This window comes from Lepisma saccharinum, chromosome 20 (genome assembly GCF_977018435.1).
Source record: "Lepisma saccharinum chromosome 20, izLepSacc3.1, whole genome shotgun sequence".
Classification (NCBI taxonomy): Eukaryota; Metazoa; Arthropoda; class Insecta; order Zygentoma; family Lepismatidae; genus Lepisma; species Lepisma saccharinum.
In genome coordinates this window covers 29,548,345-29,566,357 of record NC_139248.1, presented here as the reverse complement: position 1 = coordinate 29,566,357, position 18,013 = coordinate 29,548,345, and the positions used below count along the sequence as shown (strand labels likewise).

Genomic DNA, 18,013 nt, shown 5'->3' with positions numbered 1-18,013 from the left:
ATATCGGCCGATACCGATAGAGTACCGATTTATCAGTCCCATCCCTAAAATTTATTGTACAAAACACTAACCTACCTACCTACTTTTAATGAATCTGCCATAATTAACCCTATAAATCATCTGTAATGCATAAAATATTATCATTCTTTTATCAATTTGGTAAATACCCACAGAGACCTTAGATACACATTAAAAGTTTTTGCCAGCTGTATTTTATCCATGTTTGTTTTCACTTCACACAAAACATTTTTACACCTTAGTAACTTTTCATGTACAGCACAATTTTCTAGTTTAATGTTTAAGAAAATCCACGTGGACCCAATGTAAGATTCATATCTCTATTGTTTTTGTACAAAAGTTACATACAGTCAAAATTTAGGTTGCATGACTTTTTGGATACCCTGTAATTACTATTTTTTTTTACCATACATCAATTTATGTATGTGCCTACCCAAAGGCATAGTGGTAACACTGTTGTCTTGTATAGTCCACATCGTTAACGTCGAAGAACAAAGGAAACGACCACCACAAACATGGGTGGGGATAAATAGCGGGTGAGTTGTTTTCTTCTAATCACACTCAACATTCAGGCAAGGGGCGCAGCTGTCATTTTGTTCGTCTATTCCACGTGGAGTCCTTGAACCAATGGGCACAGCTGTCATTGTGCTCATCTACTCCACATGGAGTCTCAGTCACATTGTTCGAGCTGGTGGGAACGCTCCGTCGACTTCAAAGCCAGCCGGTCGTTAACGTAGCTAGCATGTAGACTGTAATCAATGGGTTTCCATTTTAAAGATTTGGTTTCCATTTTAAAACTGCAGGCCCAATCCTGATCATAAAATGAACTTAAAACAAATTTTCACATGTTTGTGCCGTTGATGTAATAAAAAATGAAGGAAATGTTAATATGAAACTATTATAATTTTCAGGACAATTAAAAACTTTACTATTCGTAATATGTATGCAGAGCTACATGCGTATCGTATAAAAACCCTTGGGTTTTTAGATCAAACCTAGGCTGTGCCAGCCTAAAGCTACTCGCTGGGTTTGCGAGAGGTGCACTTATGGCTTGGGGTAATACCCCGGAGAAACAATGGTAGCACGTAAACAAGCAAAGGGGCCCCTGTGAAATAAGAAGAACACTTAAACATTCGATATTAACACTTTGATTGACTGGTCTGGCAGGGTCGTGAGAATAATAGAAAGGGGGTAAAGGAACGTTCGTTTACTTCTGGTGTCCTGTAGAGTTTGTGGTCTCGTTGATTTGGTAGACAGGGCATGGTCCTGAAATAAATTTCTTTCGGTAGCGTAACTCCCATGGTAACTCTTTACGTAACAATTGATAATCAGATAAATTGAAGGCAATGACTGTTCAAGTGATAAATTTCTGAGTACAACTGGGCTGACAAATGTTCTCTCGAACTATTTATGGGAGATTAGAATTTCCGATCGTTAGAGCCGTTTGCGAGTCCGCATCTGCCGTTAACAGTGTTTTTAGCATAAAGCTGAGTTTACTTATTTTTTGTACGATTTCCGGTAGATCTGCTGAAGATTGCCGGTGTTATGTGCTTGTAAGAAGCTCATTCCAGCGCTTCAACCGAACCCATTGGTGAAGTGATTAGACTGGGTTTGAGTCACGCCTTCGGTTGATGCACTGTATATCCCCTTTGGTACTTAAGATCAGTAAGCTACAATGTAATTTAGAAGCCAAAGTAACTTACAATGGCAAGTATTGTTGTTGGAAAATAGCCGGATTTTTTATTGATTATTATAAAAGAATGAACGAGGCATAAAATAACGATGTCACCATGTAATCAAGGGGTTCGAGGTTCAATCCCCAATAGAGGCACATAGGTTCAGGACCCAGGTATAGAAAAAACTATCATTTAGGATACATTTGATAAATGTAGCACTATTTTCTTTCTTTCTTTCTTCAAGTGCATGTTCATATGTCATATTCAAACAACGAAAAATACTCTAGCTATAGGAGTGCATATGTACTACATAGATATAGTTAATAAACCTACTGAAATATGAAGTTAACTCTTGGGGGAAAACATCCATTCAAAAAGCTGGCATTTTTGCAACTACTGCTTGTGTCTAGTTATGAATTTCATGTTAAAAGTTGAATTTTCAATTTAGATATGAGTGTCTACTGACAGTAGAGAGATAAATGAAATCTGTGGAACAAGAAAAATGCAGCCAAGTTATGTATTTTCATTGATTTGAAACACTTTGGCAAAATAAACCGAAAAAAGCCCCAGAAAAAACTTTTTTTATTAAAGAAAAAAGCCATGTTTTTTCCGACCACTTCCAAGTTATTGAAAATGATATCAACAACTCTTAAAACATTTATTACAATAAAAGTTTATAATTATTTAAATGGAAAAGGGTAGCACAGAATTTTCTTACAATTACAATTACAAGACACTCGCTGTGTGCTTCAGGTCAGTTCTGGGAAAGTTTTCGAGCTTTCGAGAGGTAAAGTCACACTCATCTTTATGGTAGAAGTGCTTTGCTGACCATCAACCTGGGTCTATTTATTCAATCATTTGTTACTAGGAAAGCTTCAAGACTGACTTCAAAGAACTTAAAATGCCCATGTATATAAAGAAAGATAAACAAATTAACCTTCATCGGAAAACTAAATATGTGATTCCCAGACACAAGACAGCAGTAAAACAATGAAATAAGTGACCTCCCACCACTGATCTCAAGGCAGTTCCATCCTGCAACCCACAAATTAAACCTAATGACTTACTGTACAAACGATAGTGCCTGGCTCTGTCTTTACTGTAATGAACAGTAATGAGCTATTGGTTTTAGTTTTAACTTTCAGCAGTATATTAATCATTTGTGCTCCAATATTTTTTTCTATATTTTTAATTCTTTAAAAAAGTTCTACTGCAACAGTGATTTTCAGAAAGTGTAATTTAAATTACCAATTGCAATATGTATTTGACAAGGGTTTGTTGTAAATGCAGCCCATGAGACAAAAACACACCCACTCAATAAAGGCGATTCCATTGTAATACATCCTGTACATGATGTATTGTTATTGGCTGATACCACTGAAATCTGTATTGGAGAGTATCGGTTGGATTTTATTTACAATCACCAGCTGATACTTTCTCATCATTTATTCTTTCATGGGGTGCTCAAAAAAAGCCATGCAACACTTTTGCTGGATATAATTATCCTGAAAATTATGTAAAACTCGGAAGTTTCCATTTATTTTGAACTAATATTGGAAGGAAATATATATTTTGTGACTGCATAACATATATTTTAATGACCTTTCAATCTGGCACACGCAAAAGATTTTATATTTTTCGTTAAAATTTCTACATTTTCTGATGTAATTCTTGAATATTTTGAAGCAAAACTCAGGTTAATTGATGCTTATAAAATGAGTGGAGTACTCAGCCACTAATATTAATCAATATTTTGAACAACTTTCAATTATTACAATTTTCAAGCATTGTTGTTGGTATCTGTGGGAGTCAGTAACAGTATTGGCATCGGTTTGGATATCAGTTCAAGAAAGAATCAGCTTGGCTCCAAAAACAATAATGCAGAAAAAATCAAAGCACATGGGTTGCATTGTGATGGGACAGTTTTGTTATCCCAATGCATGTTTTCCTAAAGGCCAGAAGGTTTAACCTGGCACATCAAAAACTTCTCTGTCATCTGCTGGACATTGTTGTCACTGATTTCGGCACAAGCGAGCAAACGTGGCAACAGGCCACAATGCGAGCAATCATTGAGGAGTGCAAGCGCAGACCTCTCCACTACCAGAAAATTCATGTCTACCACAGTGTGGCGACAAAAACTCAGATTCCCCACACAAAGGAAACTACCACCCCTGGTAGGTAGAGAACGAAGCATGTGCTGTCTCCAAGTCAACTAGCAGAAGGAAATCTACGGTTTGGTGCAAACTGTACCAGGTTAAACCTTATAGCTTTTAGCCCTGGCCTAGGCATAAATCTTGGTCTGAACTGCACCTCTTCACCAGTCAGCAACGTATAAGAACAAACAGCAGATTACACAAGCACTATTAACCCATCCGCATACCATTTAAATGCCAATTGTTTTGCCATGAAATACCATTTAATTTTGGCTATCTCCCGTGAAGGTTGTACAGCAAGACAAGATGTCAAATATTGTGAAAACTATCCAAGCAATTTACGTGAAAATTTTATATATTGAAGTGGAAGTATAGTAATAAGTACGCACATATGCAGTTTACTTGAAAGATAATTAGAAACTCACCTAATAAATTTGATCACACACATCTTTGCATTCCATTTCCATTCCTCAACGTTTTATATTTTTCTTGCCACAGCCACCTCTTCCTCACTTTCACTACATTCTTCAATTTCACTAACACAAAATGAACCCCCGTGTTCATCTCCACTTCCAAAATCCACATTTTCCTCTTCATCGCTATCGAAAAGCAAATTTTCAATCGCAGAATCTTCTACAACATTCTTATGCAACATGTTTGAAAGATGTAACAAATGAAGGTTTGTTTACATGAGAAATTACTGAACGAAACACGCTTGAAATGATATGAAAAACTTAGCAGCACAAACATACACGTCATAGATTTGAAAGATCATACAACCTCTGCCATCTATTGACTGAAAAAGAAACTATGTGATGAAAATCGGGAAACCGTCGATTCGACGACCAGGTACGGGAAGCGAACGTCCAGTCAGGCCGTCGATTCGACGACTAGGTAAGCGGATGGGTTAAAATATACGCCAGGTTGACACACATAAGAGATGTACTACCATATTTTACCGCATAATCATCTTGGGTTTTATACTTTTTTTAAAAAAAAATGTGGAGTGCGACCATTATATGAAGCTGCTTTAAAAAAAAATTGGTACTATTACTATGTAAACTGCAGTTTTTGGTGCAACATAAGGATGCATGGAATACTCGTGAACGTACATTAAAATTGAATAGTCCAAATTGACACACATCATTTGCTTGTTACAGTTTAGCAAACATTTTTCCGGCCTGAAAAAAGTTAACATGTTAGTTGTTATTGATTTGTGCATTAGTCGAAATATTACACTTGAGAAAATTTACAAGGTTGCAATGTATGGACATGCAAAATTTAATCTTGTGTCCGAAGATTCTGCACCGCTGTAATTGGTTTCGTTAGCTGACATGCTGATGCGATGATTACGCGATAGAAGGTTATAAAGTAATCTTTACTGAATAATCTGGATGCGATGATTATGTGGTGAAATACGGTATGTAGAAATTTTAGGGGAAAATGCAGGCTCCCCCAGGTCTCGAACCTTTGTCTGGCAAACTTTGTTATTCCTCAATGAGTTGAGCTATCGAGCCAGCCCTGGCTTCGCCTGATTTTTTTGCTGTTGCTGTTTCACCTGTCATTCATTTCAGGATGCATTCCTCAACAAGGAACATTTACGAGCAGTTTTCTTTGACCTCCAAAAGGCCTATGACACAACATGGCACTTTGGTATCATCAAGCAGCTCCATTCTTGGTGCATCCGTGGCCATATGGCGTACTTTATTCAGAACTTTTTCTCAGATCGTTCTTTCCACGTACGTGTTAGGAACTCCTTTTTGGATGTTCATGAACAAGAGAACGGTGTCCCGCAGTGTGACTCTGTTTGCCATAGCAGTGAACACTGTTATGGCAAACATTCTTGCCCCCTGTACATGGTCTCCTCTATGTAGAGGACCTCACGATCTTTTATCGCTCACGGAATCTCGCGTCAGTTTCTTGTCAACTCCAACTGTACCAATCCAGTTGCCAGTTTGTATGTAGAAGCATCCAAGCTGTTGCTGTCTCTACGAAGACAGCGGCTGTTAGTGAACTACTTCCTCCATCTTTGCTCAATGCCTTCACATTCTTCATATTACACTGTCTCAGACGAGAGTTGGTTGACAAGGTATCGGCTCCACCCGAGTATCACTAGACCATTTGGTGTTCGTGCAGACGAAATCCTGTCAGCACTTGGTGTTGATAGTGATCTTCCTGGTGTGTCTCCACTCATTCCACCTCTCCCGACTTGGGAGTTTCATGCACCCTTGATCGATTTTTCTCTGACTGCCCTCCCAAAGGCAGACACACCAAAGGTCGTATACCAGCAGCAGTTTTTAGAGCTACGTGCGAAGCACCCAAATTTTAATGTATTTTATACGGATGGGTCCAAGACAGTCGAATCAGTTGGTTGCGCCTTCGTCCTAGAATCTCAGAGTTCCAGTTACTTACTACATCCTGCCTGTTGCAGAGTTGTACGCCATTCTAAAGGCACTGGACTTTACAGATGTCACTGGTCTGAAGAAAGTCCTTGTATGCAGCGATTCGACCAGTGTGTTGCAGGCACTGCATTTGCCGAATTCGTGGCATCCAGTAGTGCAACGCATATTCAGACTGCTCGTGTCCTTATCTGCCAGTGCCAATGTCCACGTCTGCTGGATTCTTAGCCGCATGGGTATATAGGGGAACGAAACAGCTGATGCTGCCGCCAAGTCTGCTGATGCAGGCGGCGATGTTCTCGTCCACCTTCTGCCAGCTAGCGACCTCCAGAAAGTGTTTCGTGGTTGCCTTCTTAACACTTGGCAGGATGAGTGGGATAAGGAAGCAGGGAACAAGCTTCACGCTATCAAGCCCACCATAGGTGCTTGGCGTTTCTCGTCCCATCCCTCTTGCCGAGAAGATGTTATTCTTACACGCCTGCGTCTAGGACACAGCCATCTAATGCATGGTCACTTGCTGAAAGGGCTGGACCCTCCATTGTGTCTTATTTGTAATGTTTTATTATTAAATGTGCCGATGTTGCTATAGTCAGACAGACTTTTAATCTTCCCAGCTGTTTGTCATCCCTGTTGGGTGATGACAACAGTGTTTTATCCAACGTTTTTAGATTTTTGCGAAGAGCTGGACTCTTCCACTATCTGTAAGGAAGCTTGTAATACCTTCTGACTTTTTAATGTGTTGTGTGCAGGTCTTTTTACAACCTTGCACTTTTTAATTTTCCCAAGGGGCTTTTTACATGCCTTGTTTTAATCAAAAGTCAGAATTTTAGGTAAGGGGATATATCCCCAAATACATTGAAGGGGGCAGAATGGCCTTAAGTGCCGACGCACCCAAAAATTGTAATTCAATTCAATTCACCTGTCATTCGCTAGCAATGTCATGGTGTGCCAAAGACCTGGGTTAGAGTCCTGGCTAATCCTGCATTTTTTCGCTAAAATTACATAAGTTGGAATATTTGCATTAACCACCTGGTTTTGTAATCCTAGAGAATTATAGTTCTGTTAATTGGTCTCTTGCAGGGTGGATCTACATTAGGAATGGCAGCCGAGCACTCAGAGGTGCAGCAGTTCTCTCTAACAGAGCATGCAGTGGAGCAGCGTCGTGCACACAGGCAACTGTTGCTTCAGCTACGAAACGAAAGACTGCAGAATCCTCTCCCGACATCCTCGAGTGAGGATTCAGACAGCGAAGAGGAATTGAGTGAACCTTCTGATACGGAACTGGACATAGATAACTACTACTTTCTTCAGGTATGTATACTGTGCACTTATTAATTTGGCATTCATTCATTTTCTGCCTCAGTTGGCAGGTTTTTCAATGCAATCACCAGTTTTTTCTAGCCTAGCCTTCTGCCAACAGTAATCTGTAAATGAGGTTGAGTTTTGCCTTGATGTTACAGAAACTGCAAGTGCTTCTTGTCCCTAAATTTCAAATTTTAGCCCCAGAAATGGGACAACTGAAACATCAAAATTTTGGGACAATAAACTTCGAAATTTTGCAACCTAATCCACATGCATTTTCCTAATTTGGAACAGCATTTACACAAATATACAAGGAAATAAGTACATGCTCACTTGACGGTCAAATCTTCTTGGAACCAACCCCTATAAGTAGGGGCGTTTATTTTTTGCAAGTTCAATAACACTGAAAAATGTTAATTGTAGCAAAAAATGTTTAAGTAGGTGCAATGACATGTTGTAAACATGTTTTTCATGCATTAGAATTCACAAAATTGTGAATTTCACATGAAATGTGAATTGTGGCCTTTTTCATTAATTTCAACATATCATGTGTTGTAATCTTCAAAAATTAAATGTACCATATTTACAAGTGTATAATGCACACATTTTCCAAAATATTAACCCAAAAAGGAGACTATGGTGCATGTTATGCACAGCATAACTACATGAAGCCATGTAAGTGAATATTTCCCACGATTTTTCACCTATCAGAGCATCTTGCGTTACCAAGAAAAGTAACAAGGGTTCTGGCAAGAGGAGCCATAACATTGGTATTTGTCGTGCTAGAAACAATGGAGAAAGAAAGAAACACTTCCCCAAATATAATTTCCAACATGTGGTATTTGTCACGAACAGGGGCTCAGCTCGTCAAGTATCTGAGAGATGCTCGTTGAGCAAGATTTTAGCTCGTTGAGCAGACCAATCATTTACTTGATGCAGTTTGCTGCTCATTGATCAAAAATTCAAAATATCAGTGCCTTTGAATAATCTGTGATCAATGTGGCTGCGTCGAGTGGACAAGATTTTGGTGTTTGAAAAGCTGTTAATTATGGAAATAGAATAGTTGATGTGAACAAAACTGACGAAATTTTCATTTTCACACCCTTGCACAACTTTACAAAACTATGGTGTATATTTAATATTTATTACTTGGAATAAACAACACTTTAATTTTAATGCAATTACAAAAACTGGAATTTTACATCACCTTCTGTTACTTGAACTTCCTCTCTAATTACGCTACATCACAAGCCATTCAGTTCATCATAAATATTTTCTCATTGGTTGCCACTCGTGGTTGCAGCTCGCACCCTGCCATCCTCATACAGTTTTCCTCTTCTTCCCTTTTCCTCACGAGATCGAAACACAAAAATGCTATATTCTGTGGCTCAAACCTGTGGCGAGCAAAGTTCAAGTGAGCTGCGCTCGCGGAACAACGCCTATTTGGCCGTCAAGTAGCTGAGCAATCACGTTACTCGCTGAGCGTTCAGATACTTGACGTGCCCCAGGTGTGGGCCATATAAGCTACAAATTAAAATACCAATTTTAAGCACAATGAAGGTACCAGGTGTGCCAGTTAATAATTCTTAATTGATCCGAAAGAAAACAAGTGTATCTGGGGAGAAAGATAACAAATGCTTTATTCAAAGTATGCACCATTACTAGCTATACATTTGTGCCCATCTGTCCGTTAAATTGTGGATGCCCTTCCAGAAAAATCGTTCACATTTTGAGGTGATCCAGTCAGCAAGCCATTGTTCAACATCTTCGTAATTGTTGAAGTGTTGCTGGGAAAGTGAGTGAGACATTGATGAAAACAAGTGGTAGTCCGAAGGGGCTAAGTCTGGTGAGTAATGCAGGTGGGACAAGAATTCCCAGCCAAGTGCAGAAATGGTGTGTCTGACACCTTTCGCTGTTTATGATGAGGCGTTGTCGTGCTGCAAAATCACTTTTCCGTGTCTTGTCACCCAATCTGGGTGCTTTTAGATCAATGCATGGTTCAAATTGATGAGTTGTTGACGGTAGCGAACGGCATTCACTGTTTCATGTGGTTTCAGAAGCTCATGGTAGACCACACCCTCCTGATCCCACCAAATGCACAGCATTGTCTTCCTTCCGAAGCGATTCTGTTTAGTGGTCGATGTTGAAGGTTGTCCTGGGTTAACCCATGCCTTTTTGCATTTTGGGTTCTCGAAGTAGATCAATTTTTCGTCCCCAGTCACTATCCCATGCAAGAAAGACTTTCTTTCATGCCGAGAAAGCAACACTTCACACACCGTTTTCGCTTTTCCATTTGTCTGTTGTTCAGATGATGTAGGATCCATTTTCCTGCCTTCTGGATCTTTCCCATGGCATGAAGACGATCAGATATGGTTTGGCGACCAACTTTTAACTTCTCTGCCAGTTGTTGTTGCGTTTGCATATCATCTTCGTCCAACAGTGCTTGGATTTTTTTCGGCTGGCCTGGGCGATCTTTGTCTTTCAAGTCTAAATTACCACTTTTGAATCGTCCAAACCAACACACACACACGTCTTGCGTTAGGACATTGTCACCGTATGTTTCCACAAGGACACGATGGCTTTCACTCACGTTTTTTCTTTTGATTGAACAAGAAAAGCAGGACGTCCCGTACATGCTCCTTATTTGGTTTGAAGGTCAACATGTTTCCCACACAAACCCAATATCACGATCACTCGCACTCGGTTGCATATCCACGGCATTTTGACAGGTACTGTCCTGGCAACACACTGACGTAACAGTTGAGACTGTGCACCAACCCTTGCTTCCAGCACCATCCAGCGACGAAATTAAGAATTATTAACCGGCACACCTGGTATAATTTTAGATATATTTGACAGAAAAGTGTGCTGAAATAAAGAATGCAAATTTTAGGAAAATAGCACCGAAAAATCGAGGTTCCCACCTATAAGGCAGTTGTGTATCAGAGAATGCTGTACACACAAGTAAGAATATATCAACTCAAAGCTACACTGTAAGTTATCTTGCAGTGACTTCACAATAAAAGTGAAGTGAAATAAAGTTTATAGTTCCATTGATTGATTAGAATATTGTTGACACAGAATACCTTGTGTCCAGGATTTCAAACTTGATCACTTTGACTTAGTTTTGAAAGTTATTTATATTATGTTTTTTCTTTGTGTTTAAGCAGTTTTTGAACCAGAGCATTTATTCTAGCTTTTTAATAAGGATCAAAACTGAAATTGCATTTTGACAATTAAACCTCCCACCGCTGTTGTCTGGTTGGTTTGTGGTGTATTCCCCACTCCCCACGTCCCTTTCCAGCTTGTAGAGCACCTGCCGTAAGAACTGAAAAAACTTATAGTGAATTTTGCACTTGCCGAACTTTACACAATCATCAATATCTCTGAAATGGTAAAGCCTGAAACCCTGAAACAAGAAACATTCTAATCATCAGATTAGCAAATTCTGAGACTACAAAGAAATATCATTCCATCAGCGATATGTTCTTCCTAATGTAGTGCCACCCTAATTTTTTTTTTTTTTTATTATTATATATTTTGGCTTTTCGTTTTCTTGTATCATTCTAGAGGTTTGTAGATTTGCTTTTTTCCTCAGTCGCACCCAGTCCCTTGCTTGGCATGGTGAGGGGGAGAATCGCGCCTCTCAGGCAACTTAAACTAACTACAAGATTGAGAAGCATCAAATCCTAGTTTCTTTTTTTCAGAAACACATCCATAAAAGAGCAATAAAATGTAATACTGCACTTTGATTTTTATTGGAACAAGGAATGGTAATTGTATAATGCTGGAAAATGTAAAATCAGAGTCCTCTTGACTGGTGTCATTCCTTCTATTCACCCATACATGTAATATTAATTAAGTAGATAAGTTAATGTCAGATATTAAAATGCCATGTTTTTTTTTCTTTCTGTTGCAGCCAGTTCCAACTCGTCAGAGACGTGCATTGCTCCGTGCTGCAGGAGTTCGTAAAATTGATTCGTACGAAAAGGATGAGTGTCGTGATATAAGATCGTCTCGTGAATTCTGTGGCTGCGCATGCAAAATATATTGTGATCCTGATACATGCTCCTGTTCTCAGGCAGGCATCAAGTGCCAGGTAAGATAATATTGTATGATGCAAGTTTCTTTGTGGTACTAAAATTGTTCTGCTCAATGTTTCAATGCAATTCACTTGCATCTTTCCCAATAGTCACGTACACGCAGTGTTTTGAGAAAGATACATGTCAAATGCATCAGAATATTGGCAACGAGAGTTGTTGGTGCAAATGCAGTTCTCGTTAATAGGGTGTACCAAAAATAATTCCTTGATTTTAAATTGCTCACATGTTTTCACTGCATGGAGACACGCACCATATTTGGTACAGAAGTACACTCCTGTTCAGATAAAAGTGTCACACATTTCAACTGTACAACCTTATAAAATGTGCCACTCTATGTAAACAGGAGCGTACATGAAACTTTGAAGTTTTTTGCCATCTCTTGTGGCACACACAATGTTCAAAATGATATTCTAACTCATTTGGAGAATGACACTTACGATTGCAGGTGTCAATATATACCAAATCTTTGACATATCCATAACACGCTCAGGGTGTCTACCAGTCTGAAAAAACCTGGATATTGTAGAAAAGTCATGGAATTTACTTCTTTAAAAGTCAGGGAAATGTCAGGGAAATTTACTGTTTCTGGAAAAATTAACATTTTTTTGTGGGAAGTGCACTAAAAATAGTTTCTTGAACAAAAAAAAAAAAGACAAGCAAGAAATTTTAAATTTGAATAGTGCTGGTAGTTACAGTAGAAATTGCTCATTAAATACTCTAGGAAAACGGGCCATGTTTTGAACTATTTTCAAATACAAATCTACTACAGTAAGTGGCTATTGGCATATACAAGTTTCTTCTTGCAATTTTTGGTTGCATTTGGTACATACGGTATTAGGATTAATACATATATAATGAAATTTATTTGTATATTAATTAATTTGTATATTACTATTTTAAATTTTTAAATTATATATTATGTATGCCATGATTGTTATGATTAAAAAAAATATTTATTATTAGTCAATAGGTGGCAAGTATTATGTAAAAGCTCAGTCCTGATCACTCTATCGAATAGTCAATTACTGTTCAGTTTTCCTTCTTGTTATTACTTTTAACTTCGTTTAGTAGGTCTCTTAAGTCTGCTGTTTAGCTAAAATGTAGTGTCCTTATTATACAAATGTGTAAATACATGAGTTGCCCTACAGACTTTGTCTGGAAAAGCCAGAGATTATTATTATTATTTTTAATGAAATTGTAAACATCCTGTCCCTTCCATTTTCAACAATGCCATTTTCACACTTGACAGCAGCACTGGCACCACTCATGACTGGCTCACAAGCATCAACAATGAAGAAGTTTACCTGCAACAAACAACCTAAAGCAGCAGTTCTCAAAGTTTTTCCTCATTGTGCCCGTTAGTCGTAACTAAACGTCTAATGTACCCCCACCATAGGTTTTCTCTGAATTAGAAATTTGGGGAAATTTTTTTTGGCTCTAGTTGACGCGTTTACTTGGTTAACGTGTATGATCTGAAGCGAGATGCCGCCACGAACGTGGGTGGGGACAAACAGCGGGCAAGTTGTTTTCGTCCAATCACACTCAACCTTCAGCCAGTGGGCGCAGCTGTCATTCTGCTCGTCTACTCCACGTGGAGTCCTTGAGCCAATGGGTGCAGCTGTCATTTTGTTCGTCTAGTCCACGTGGAGTCTCAACCGTGCGGTGTATGTACTGTTGGAGCTGGTGGGCACGCTCAGTCGACTTCAAAGCCAGCCGCTCGTTAACGTAACTAGGGCGTCGACTATACCTGATTGGTGGGGCGTTTTTGATAGGTTGGAGGCATGTATCTGCAATGCAGCAAAATGGCCTTCGGCTGTATGTGGAAAGATGTTAATCAAATAAACATTAGAATCCTACGTTTCTTATTTTATTGGGTGTTCCTACGTTTACAATCTTTAGGACTACAAAAATAAGAATGTGAAGCACATGTATGCTAAGAAGTACATAAGATACTTTAATTTTCATACATTTTTACAGAGTTACTGAAAAAAGTAAAGAACAAAAATAAGTTTGTAAACAAACTGAGTTTTTATTGTAAATCCTCAGAGTCTCTAGTCAGAAGGATGTGCCTGCATAGCCTGACACAGTTTCTTGATGTCTGGTTGTGCACTTGAAACTTTGAAGCAGAGATTTGCCTCCAAATTCTATTACAGAGTTTGAACGAGTATTTTATTTCAAAGCATATGAAACGAACATGAATGTCATTGAAAAAATCAGCCTTATTTTCCTGCAGAGTTTAAAGCTGCGAAGTCTGCTCTATACACCTGCAGCAAAAATGTTGTGTGGTTATTCTCGACATTTCTCATACGAGCTGATCTCGTACCCCCTTCAAGTAGCTCATGTACCCCTGGGGGTATGCATACCACATTTGGGGAACCACTGAAAAGTCTGTCAGAAATTTATAACTGCAATCAGGGAATTATTTTTGAGACACCCTGTATTATTAATTCTACTATGAATGCAGTTATGCAAACTATTTGAAAAGATTCAATAATATTTATATTTTTAGTGCTAATATTTTACTCCCGTTCACTGTAGCAACATCTTGTAGACCTTTTGACAGAACTTGACCTTGAAGTATAAGATGCCCACACCTTGGAACTGCATTCATGCAGGTCAACAACACTCTTGATGCCTGGATTTTTGCCAGGATATTCATCAGTGGGTCTCTGTTTTGTTCTCTGTGAACTGAGTTCCCCTTTACAGCCTCAGCTGTTATCTTAGGTATGAAGCTTTTAGTCCTCAGGTATTTTTATTGCTTTTAGTAATGGCAAAGCCCGAGGTATATTTTTTGTTGAGGGATTCGTCCTTGCATTACATAATGGGTGCAAATAGCGTAAGTGCTGAGGCACTAGGGTGTTATTTCAATTGATCCCTGAATCGGGCATAGGATGCCAGACATTCTGTCCACACACTTTCGTTTCTACCATGTGAAATTGTGCGTGTATGGGAAGAGAATATGTATAATAATGCCACTCTAAAATTTTACAACATGCAGGCTTACTGTTGAAAGGCAGACTAGTTCGTAGTCTGTATTTCAAGTAATCTTATTTCCCAGAATGTGCTAGTGAAAACTCACTTAATCTCATATATGCACTCCAGTGTTAATATTTTCTTATCACTCGGAAGTACTCCATGTTACAGCATTTACTGATGGTAAACTAACTTTTCTCATATATTTTTATATACAGGGTAATTCAAAATGAACAGTGCAACTTTCCACAGTTATTATGACTTTACTATTTATTAGGGATGGGACCGATTAATCGGTACTCTATCGGTATCGGTCGATATAGGCATATCGGTTTATCGGTAAAATTACCGATTATTTTACCGATCCGATATATCGATTATTATCTGATAATTTAGTTCAAAATTCTGCCATTTTGTTGAAATTTTCATGGATAATATCCATTCCCTACTTTCTAAAAAAGTAAATGTCTAAATATGCAATTTATCTTGCACTGCATTCACCTTGAAACACACCTTTATTAAAGAGGTCAGTGAACCTTTCAGGTTCTTCAAGGACTATTTCTAATTTTATATCGGATCGGTAGAATATTGGTTATCGGTATCGGTAAATTTTATATCGGTATTCAATCGGTATCGGCCAAAATTTCATATCGACCCATCCCTACTATTTATGATAAAAATCAGACAAGGCATCAACATAAAAAAAAACTGGAAGTTTTACTCACATGACTCACGTTACTAAGATTCAACATGGGAACCACGTGTAATGCTGTAAACATCCAAACGATAATCAAGTGCATGCTATGCACAAGACAGCAAGGCATTGGTCAAGACATTGAGTCCATGGTTTCGAAGACACTAACAATTCACAGTTGTAACTTCGGCAAATCTTTTGAAAGGGTGAAACATGTGCATTGCTACCAAAATGCATGTGGAAATGTCATTGTGAGTGAATCAGTACTTGATAGCTTCAACACACATTATGCCTTCTACTGGTCACAAGCCATTTTGCAACGCTGGCAATCCTCGTGGAACAGCGGCAAAGCAGCATAAGCCTGCTAAGTGGGAATAAAACTTCCAGAGTTTTTCTTGATATTGATGCCTTGTCTGACTTTCTATCATAAATAGTAAGGTCATAATAACTGTGTCAAGTTGCGCCATTCATTTTGAATTATCCTGTATATTTAGCTTTAATATGTGGGAAATCGCTCGTTACATATTATGCAAACTATTAAAACAAGATTTTAAACCTAAATGTAAGTAAATTATGTGAAGAACTTAAGAGACTGGTTTGTGTACATGACTGATTGTTCTCCATCACACCCTTTTGACGACTGGATTCCCTCCACGATTGCACGTGGGGAAGGCGAGGGAGCTAAAGAAAAAGTGGGCGAGGGGCTATTTAAAAAAAACAGCCTGCATGGTCAGTTCCATTGCTGGAAACAGCTTTAGCTGGAGAATACTGCTTGTTTCTTCCTGCGCAATGTTTGGCAGAGGCAGTGTTGGTATATGAAGGAAAATTTCTCTTAGAGGAAAAAATCTGGTCCAGTTTTCAGTGAAAAGGAAACTTTATGAAAAATATTGAAATTGCCAGAAAATTGGAAGTTGTCTGACTCCTGCTTTTGTTTCACTTGCATGCCTGAATTAGTGTTTTCATCTACAGGGTGGCGCACGAAATGTCTTACCATTTGTTTTGTTTATTACACATTTATTTATTATCGAAACATTACAAAATTAATGCATAGTGAATTATCAGAATATGGAAGGTTTGTTTAGTGCAGAATGTGTTCAATGTGTCCACCATTATGGTTCACAACCTCTTACAAGCGAACCTTTACATTTGTTACAACCCTCCGGCACAAGTCCTCCGAAATTTCACGGCACAACTGCACAATAAAGGCCTTGAGTTGCACTACATCTGCAGGCTTTCTTGCGAAAACTTTATCTTTCAAGAAACCCCACAAAAAAAAAGTCACAAGGATTAATATCCGGGCTATGCGGGGGCAGAATCTCCCACCTTCGTGACGTTCAGGAAACCGATTAGACATTACACGCACATTAAACATCTCATACAGGAAATCAAGAACAATGTTTGCAGTATGTGGGCGGGCTCCATCTTGCATGAACCACTGAGTGTGTAAATGGAGACCTGTTGCCAAGAGCTGCGGAATAAATGAGTTCTCCAACATTTCCTTGTATCGTTCTTTGTTTACTGTGTCGTCAAAGAAAAACGGTCCAATGATTCCACGAGTTGAAATTGCTGCCCACACACTCACTTTTTCTCCATAATTCTCACGTTCATGCAGTTTGTGAGGCTGTTCACTTGCCCAGAATCGAACATTTTGCTTATTTACCACACCATTTAAATGAAAGTATGCCTCATCTGTAAACCAAGTGTTGTGCAGAACATGATCTTCTTCCACTAACCACGAAGCAAACTGATGCCTTCGTTCCTTGTCCACTGCCGTTAGTTTCTGGACAACTGTAATTTTGTAAGGGAACAAGTGAAGATCAGAGTGGAGAATCCTTTGGATTGAGCTACGAGATATTCGTAACTCAGCAGCCGCCCTTCTTGTTGATTTGCTTGGACTTCATGCTAAAGCCACGCGAACTGCTTCAATGTTCTCAGGTGTTTGGACACTTGACGGGCACCGTCGATTATTCTCTAACACAGAGCCAGTGGTTTCTAATTGTTGGCACAATCTGCGAATGGTCTGTTTGCAGGGAGCCCAACTTGTACCAAAGTGTGCACGAAAATGCCTTTGTGTCGCTACCAAACTCTTTGTTTCTGCAAAAAACATTGCAACTTTCACCTTCTGTTCGACACTCAACTGGCCGTTATCCGCCATCTTGCAAACTGCTGTTTCGCAACAAAATAGAGTCCGATACTGACTTCTGACATCGACCTGATTTTCCATGAACCAACTCACCCGCATACGTGTTTTGAACATTCAATATATGATATTAAAAATTTTATGAGGTGATTGAATGGTATGACATTTCGTGCGCCACCCTGTAGATAGGGGTTGCATAATAAATCTATACAATAAATAAAAATTGTTGCAGTAAACCATGTTAAATTTTCAGGATACGCCACTGCTCTCAAGATCAAAGTATTTGAGCAAATGTGTCCATGCTTATGGCTGATATTCTTCAGCTGTTAGTATTGATGAATCTGTTTTGAGACCTTATGTCGAAGATTTTTCAATTGTTATTACAAAAGTAAACATAGACATGTCACTGAAATTAAGTAAAACCAGTATTGGTGACAACATAAATACCTGAAAAGTTGAATGTCCATCACCATCTTGTATAATGGCTTTACAAGAAGATTACTTGAGGATGGTAAAACCAACTTAATTCTTTCTCTCCACTTATTTATAATGGTT

At 38.7% G+C, this 18,013-nt stretch overlaps 1 protein-coding gene across 5 annotated transcripts in view; it reads left to right on the top strand.

Annotated features, from left to right (window-relative positions):
• The window catches only part of Axud1 (AXIN1 up-regulated 1), a 45,117-nt gene that overhangs the window by 24,465 nt on the left and 2,639 nt on the right, over positions 1 to 18,013 (top strand). For all 5 annotated transcript variants that reach the window (XM_083142302.1, XM_083142300.1, XM_083142303.1 and 2 more), the window contains 2 exons: positions 7,327 to 7,557; positions 11,468 to 11,647. In XM_083142302.1, coding sequence (XP_082998428.1) covers positions 7,327 to 7,557; positions 11,468 to 11,647 — 411 coding nt within the window. The remainder of the gene's footprint in view (positions 1 to 7,326; positions 7,558 to 11,467; positions 11,648 to 18,013) is intronic.